A 7,138-nucleotide genomic window follows, 5' to 3' on the forward strand; every position below is an offset into this window, starting at 1 on the left:
GATACAGACTCAAGTGGAGTTTTGCTAAGACAGATTCACATGGTGTTTTCCTGAGGCAAGACTCATGTAAGGCAAGAGTCCTGTGCTGACACATGATGTTTGAGGGAGTATAATAGGACACAATGGTCAGTGATGGCTGGCTTGCACAGCTGACTTTGCAATGCTTTGTTGGTCCTAAGTCTTCATCTTCACTGATCTTCACTTCCTTGAGAGAGTCATTGCAGAGAACACCTTCTGGAATCCCTGGTGGTTCTTGTATCTCCTGCAGACTCGAGGTGATTCAGTGTAGGCCTGGCTGTTCCTGCTGGGCTGTGCCACAGCTGATGAAATCATCAGCTATTCTGTTTGCTATTATGTTTGCTATTCTGACACTACTGACCTGGTCTGCTGGTGTCCTGTCAGTTGGAGATTGAAATCACCCCAAGGAACTACTTCTAAACAGCAAACAGCTGAGCCTCCCGGCTTCTTCTGGATTGACCTGCTGTTGATGATTCTTGTGAACTGAACTGCTAATATCCTGACAACATACTCTGGATTTTCTCCAAAGACTCATTTGAAAGATTTATTTTTTTATTTTTATGAGTAACTGTAGCTGTCTTCAGACAACATACTAGAAGAGAGCATCGAATCACATTACAGAGGGTTGAGAGCCACCATGTGATTGCTGGGAATTGAACTCAGGACCCCTGGCAGAGCAATCAGTGCTCCTAACCACTGAGCCATCTCTTCAGCCCAAAAGACCCATTTCTACATACGTCTGCTTCCTCCTATCCTAATAACCTGTCTTTCCCACTACTTTTGGTGGGTGGTGGGCTAGAAAGAAATAAAGCATTTAAGAACCCTTATTAAAAATAGGTTTTGAAAAATCTAAACCAATATCTCAGCTGTGGATGTGCTCCTGAGAGAAGAACAGACAGATCACACCAGACACCTGAGAACCCTGGGAAAGACACTGGAAAGAAGGAGAAGCACAAACAACAACAGTAGCATGGCTACAGGGAGTACCCAGGGCAGCTTCAAGACTGCATCATTAGCAGCTAAAACAAATGGATGGGAGGAAATGTAGTGTGACTTATCTTGTGCACCCAGGACATTGAAGGATCCCCAGTGGGGTCTCTGATCTTTAGACATGGAGACACAGAATACTGGAAACATGATTCAGGGTCTCAGGTATAGAATGTGATTTGTCTGTTTATCTCTCATCCCCGTGTCCGTGTGATCACAGACTCTCAGCATGTGCTTCATAGTGATGGAGAGAGCAGAGCCCAGAGGTGACCCAGCCCAGGAGTGACCCCATCAAAGATAACAATGGACTGAGCCCACCTGGGCACAGCCTTGTTCACACTCAGCTCCCACAACCTCATCCTGTCCCAACAGGACACACAGCAGAGTGACACAGATTCTGGAAGGTCCTCCATCTGCCATTTATGTCTTCAAAAAAAAAATCTAATTATTCTCAATCCATGAAATTAACAAGCAATCAACACGCAAGTGAAGATGTTAACAATCAAGTTCACATTCAGATTCTTAGTCTCAGTGTGAAAGTGGGGAGCTGCAGCTCAGGGCAGCGTGGAGCTGACAGGAAGCAGATGTCCCCCAGTGTTTCGCTGAACCTGGAAGGTTGGCTATGGAAGGGAACACAGGACAGTGCAGGGACAGGTTTCTGGTGTGCAGGGGCAGGCTGAGCTCCACAGTTCTTCACACTGAGCCCATAGGATCACAGGGAACATCAGACACTGTTGTCTAAAGAAAACTGAGGGCTCTGGACAATGCAGGAGAGACCTGAACACACTGTCTGTCACTCAGTCCACTCCAGCTGCTGTCTTCAGGCTAGAAAATGAGAGTCATGAATGATCACTATGAAGACAACATCCCAAAACCCCATGGATCACTCACAGATGATACTGGAAGTCCCTAAACCCAATCATGTCCACATTGCCCCTTCCCAATTGGACCAAAGAGTGTCCTCCTTTACAGTCTGGGAGAGACATATCCGAGTTCTGAGAGCTGTCCCTGCCCAGGGTAAAACAAAACAAATGTATATGTGTATGTGTATGCGTATGCGTATGCGTATGCATATGTGTATGTATATAATGTACATGTATGTGTATGTATTCATATCAAGGTACAACTGAGGCCCCCAGAAGATTTCTCTGGAGGAGCCATTATGGATTCCCAGAGTTTCCAACATCTCAAGCTTCACTCCAATGGCCTCAGGACAATCTTGTCCCCCACACTAACCTGGAGATGAAGTATAATCTCCTCCTGTTCTACCATGAGAAGAAAAGCAGAGAGAGTTCAAGGAAGATCTTGACACTAGAAGTTTCCAGAAATGACAGCAGACCCAGTTGGAGACAGTAGCAATGTGGGGTATGGATGGGTTTCCCATTAATGGGCAGAGCACTCTTCTAAAGGAGGCTGAGAAAACGCAGACCCTGCCCTTTCCTACCTGTGTTTCTCCTCCTCTTGATCAGAAGAGTCACCACAGCTCCAATGATGGCCACAGCTCCAAGAACAACCAGAACAGCAATGATCACCATGTTAGAGTCTGTGGATGGAGGAGGATCTGGGAAGGACAGATACAGGAAATGAAGGTGAGGGTCATGACCCCAGCCATCAGCCCTGACCAGCTCAGGGTCTGCAGAAGGCTCCAGCTTTCCCTGACCCCAGCTCTGCATCCACACCCTCCTTACTCCATCTCAGGGTAAGGGGCTCAGGCAGCCCCTCATGTTGCACATGGCATGCGTAATTCTGCTCCTTCCCAAGAGGCACCACCACAGATGCCCACTTCTGGAAGGTTCCATCCCCTGAAGGCCTGGTTTCCACAAGCTCCATGTCCTGGGTCAGGTCCTCCCCATTCAACTGCCAGGTCAGGGTGATGTCAGCAGGGTAGAAGCCCAGGGCCCAGCACCTCAGGGTGACTTCACCTTCAGATTTGGAGTGATGGTTCACATGTGCTTTTGGGGGATCTGTGTGGAAGATTTAAGAAATCCCATAATTAACAAGACTAACTGAAATCTACACTATGCACATTTAAACCAATGATGACACTTAATTATGTGTCTGTTTGAACACTTCAACTTTCACTGAATTAGTGGGCTGCAGGCAGAGTTGGCCTCCTCAGCACAGAACTGCACATTTTCCTGGGACTCAGAAGCTAAGAGGGAATCCACATGAGCCAGTGGGTCAACATGGCCGTCCTTATGTGATGTTCTACAGCATGAGATAGGTAGTCAAAGGGTGGAAGATGGAATGGAAAATAAGTAATTTAGTATGTGTTTGAGTTCATATCTAAATTATGTATTATGGTTATGTGCTACTGGTAGGTTGCTATTACTGAACTCAGCCACTGTGGTCATCTTGCTGGCCAGCATTAACTGTCAGAGCTAGTGAACAGCCATCACAGAGTGCTTAGCAGAAATGTGGTGAACCTGACACTCAGGTAGAGAAAGTGACTCTCAGCCCTGACTCTGGGGTGACAAGGTACAGGTGTGTGACACAGGATCCCTGGGGTGTGCTGTGGACGCCAGTGCAGCACTCACAGGAACACAGCAGGCTCACAGGGTGTGTGGATCTTCCCTCTCCAACCCTGGATTGCTAAAGACCCTGTCTCTCAGAAAGTCCCATTTCTTTTCACTAGGGGGAGCACTGTAACTTGTGGGGGCAGAGGAAGAGCAGGAGGCTTCTGGATATTTAGTTCTACAGGAAACAGTCTAAGTTCACAAGAATCTCTCTTTTAACAGGAACTCTGATTTAGCTTGTCTAATCATTCAGGTTAGCAGTCTCCCTGGCACCTGTGGAGACTGATACAAATGATAATACAAGGGCATGGAGAAACAGGATCATTCCAATACAGACAAAAACTGACCAGAAGTAAAATAATGCCTTAAAAAAATAAATAAAAAGAAGGCAAGAAATAAGAAAAAGAAAAAATAGAAAAAAAGAAAAAGAAATTCCACAGTTTATATTCCTCCCGGGTACCTCATAAAGGCTCATTCATCACTGTAGGAATAGATAGAATTGGATTGTCTGAGAGATACAAACCCCACAGACTGGGGGGGTCTGCCAGAATGTATTCTTTGGAAAGTTCTGGAAAACTGGGAAGCAGCCTTGTTTAGGGGAACCCATGTTTGTCATCAGGTAAAGGAGACTTCCGGTCCTGAGCTGTAAGGGCTGACACACTCAGCATGACAGGAGTCAGTGTCCACAGACAGTGGGTGTGGGCAGAGAACGGGGGCCTGAGAGAGGCCATGGCTGACAGCAGGGAGAAGCTGCTGTTATTAAGTCAGGAAATTCTCTCCTTCCCTCCTGAGACAGACTGGGAACTGTCCAGGGAGAAGGCTGAGCCCTGAGAGAGTCAGTGCAGGCATTGTGATGAGGATCAGGACACCCAGGGACACTCTCTCCTCTCTGAGACCAGGGGCATCACCCCAGCTGAGGGTTTCTTCTATCCCAGGACTGAGCCCCAGCCTGAGGGCAGAGGGATGAGCTGCCCTTGGCCCCTGCACCTGTGCGCAGCAGGGTCTCCTTCCCGCGCTCCAGATTTCTGAGGAGGCACTCCACACACGTGCCCTCCGCATAGGCCTTGTATCTCTCTGCAGCACCAGCCTGCTCCCACTTGCGTCGGGTGATCTGCGCCATGGTCAGGTCCCCCAGGGTCCAAGTTTTCAGGTCTTCATTCAGGGCGATGTAATCGCTGCCATCATAGGCGAGCTGCATGAACCCGCGGAGGAGGCTCCCGTTCGACCCCACTTCACAGCCATACATCACCTGCAGTGTGTGAGAGACTGTGGGATACCGTGGTCAGCCCCGCCCACCCGCCCCAGCCCTGCCCGCCCACCCACCCGTGGACTTCTCCAAAATGAAAGGGAAACCAGTCCTGGGTCGGTTCTGCTTCCAAACCTCGGACTTGGGACCCGAGAAGTCTTCAGCCCCTGTGTCTGGATGTGGAGGGGTCGTGACCTCATACCCGGGGTCACTCACCGCCCTCGCTCTGGTTGTAGTAGCCACGGATGTTCCTCAGGTCCACTTGGTTAACCTGCTCCCTCTCCTTGGCTCTCCGTGTCTGCTCTTCCCAACACTCTGGCCCCTCCTGCTCCATCCAAGGCGCGCGCGGCTTTATCCTCGGATTCTTCGCGTTGCTGTCGAAGCCCACCAACTGCGTGTCGTCCACATAGTGGACTTCCATGTACCGGGGCTCCCCGAGGCCGGGCCTGGACACAGTGGTCTCAAAAAACCGCAGGGAGTGTGAGCCTCGGGGAGGCGCGCGGTGAGACTCTGACATCCTCCTGGGACCCCGGGCGGGTGCGCCTGCAGGGAGGGGAGCAGGGCTCAGGGCTCAGGATGCCAGTGGAGAAGGGGCAGAGGGTCCGGTGGGCCACGAGTGGACGCGGCTTTCCTGGTGTTGCCCGCGCCCCTCTCTGTAGAGGCCAACCACGCACTCACCCCGCACTGGTCTGGGTCAGGGCCAGGGCAGCCACCAGCAGGCAGGAGCAGCCTGTGCAGAACCATCTCCCCCATCTGGGATCCCGGGCTTCTGAGTCCCGCTGGCTTAGTGGACTTTATAACCAGTGCCAGTTGAGATGCTCGTTGATTCCCAAGGATGGCCCCACCCAATGGGGGGGGTGAGACCTGGCCACGCATCATCAGTGTCCAGGCAGAAGGACCTGGCACAGTAGGTGCAGAAGCAAAGCTGAGGAGATGAGGAATCTCCAGCCTTGGGTTTACCCACCCCTGACCTCACCACCTGGAGATTAAGACTTTGCTTGAACCCTGTGCTGTGGACACAGCGCTGCTAACCCAAAAGCTGTCTGGACACCTGGAGAGACCTGCAGGCTAGACTCTCTGTGTCCTCTCCTCCACCCTTCCTCTTCTTCTCTTCAGAAGTCAGACCCTGGGTCTTTTAAAAAGAAGAGTCAGTTCTGGGAATACAATGGCAAAACAAGCAGTTGAGGATGCAGCAGAGAGATGCTTCTCCTTAAAGCAGAGGTGCTGGCCTGCAAGCCCCTCAGGGACCCCACAGAGACCAGACATTTGTTTCACCTGCAGTGTTTGGGCTCACACAGCCAAGCCTGAGTGCAGGACTCTCATCAGTAAAGAGAAGACTTTGCCTCTTCTCCCAGGATCTGCCTTCTCAGCCTCGGACTGAGACTCAGACTTCTCCTGTTTCTTCCCAGATGAAACCAGTGTAGCTCCAGATGTATGTGTACAAGGATCTTTTTTGTTATGTACAAGGATCTTCATTCTCAGTTCTGAGATTGTCTGTGTGGACCTGGGTCATTGTCTCTGCACTGTAGACCCCTTGTTCACTGGGAAGAGGTTTAATAACATAGGGAACATAAATCACTCCATTCTCCATGGTTTGTTCCAAGGTTCTCCATTGATTGTCCAAAAGTGGTTAACATTAGAAATGGTAGGGTGGTGTATATCTATAGTGTTGGGTGTCCCATGAATCCCCATTTTTAACTTACAGGACCAATAGGAACATCCTCCATAGGTGTTAATGTCCTTAAGGCATGATGTGTCTGCTTGTCAAGGAAAGCAAGCAAAGGAATCAACACTGGAAGTGGCATTTGGTGTATAGGAGTCATAATGGGTTTCTGACATCCTGCTGGTGAGCAGTCTCCTGTCCTGATTATCTGGTTCTCCCCATGATATGGTTCCCTGACATAAAACAAGAAAAGCATAGTGCTATGAGGAGTGGGGCTAGCCCCAACATGGTATGTGTTAAGCAGGGTAAAAAACACCATGAGAATGACACAAAAGGAGCCTTGTGTGGGTCTGAGGGGTGGGGTGGGAAACAGCTGCATTGATCTGTGTCAATGAGGACATGAGTGTCCTTCCAGGTGATCTGGTTGTGTGTCCTAGGGTGCCTGCATGGTCTCCTCTTTGTTTTCTCTGTGATCTCCAGGTGTGACCTCTTTCTGACTGGAGGGGTTTCATCGAAGATTGCAGGCTGGTACCCAGACAGGGTGAGGTGGGTCCTCTGGAAAGATAGAAACAAATCTCCTTCCTACAGTTAATAGGGAATCTGTCCCCCTCCAACACTGGTCAAATAGGTCCTTCCATCTGACCAGGATGGGTGGTATTATGTGGTAGTTGACTCCAGTGACAGACAATAGGAGGTTTGTCTTGGGTG

The 7,138-nt window shown here is 49.9% G+C and overlaps 1 protein-coding gene across 1 annotated transcript; it reads right to left on the bottom strand.

Annotated features, from left to right (window-relative positions):
- Positions 1–2,576: 2,576 nt before the first annotated feature.
- On the bottom strand, positions 2,577–4,788 carry LOC117701609 (H-2 class I histocompatibility antigen, Q10 alpha chain-like). The gene is made up of 2 exons (XM_034493186.2): positions 4,509–4,788; positions 2,577–2,969 (listed from the first exon to the last, which is right to left on the bottom strand). Exons 1-2 carry the CDS (start codon positions 4,765–4,767, stop codon positions 2,632–2,634), a joined length of 597 nt encoding a protein of 198 aa, XP_034349077.2. The 5' UTR covers positions 4,768–4,788; the 3' UTR covers positions 2,577–2,631.
- Between the last annotated feature and the right edge of the window lie 2,350 nt (positions 4,789–7,138).

This window comes from Arvicanthis niloticus, unplaced genomic scaffold, assembly GCF_011762505.2.
Source record: "Arvicanthis niloticus isolate mArvNil1 unplaced genomic scaffold, mArvNil1.pat.X pat_scaffold_1458_arrow_ctg1, whole genome shotgun sequence".
Taxonomy (NCBI): Eukaryota; Metazoa; Chordata; class Mammalia; order Rodentia; family Muridae; genus Arvicanthis; species Arvicanthis niloticus.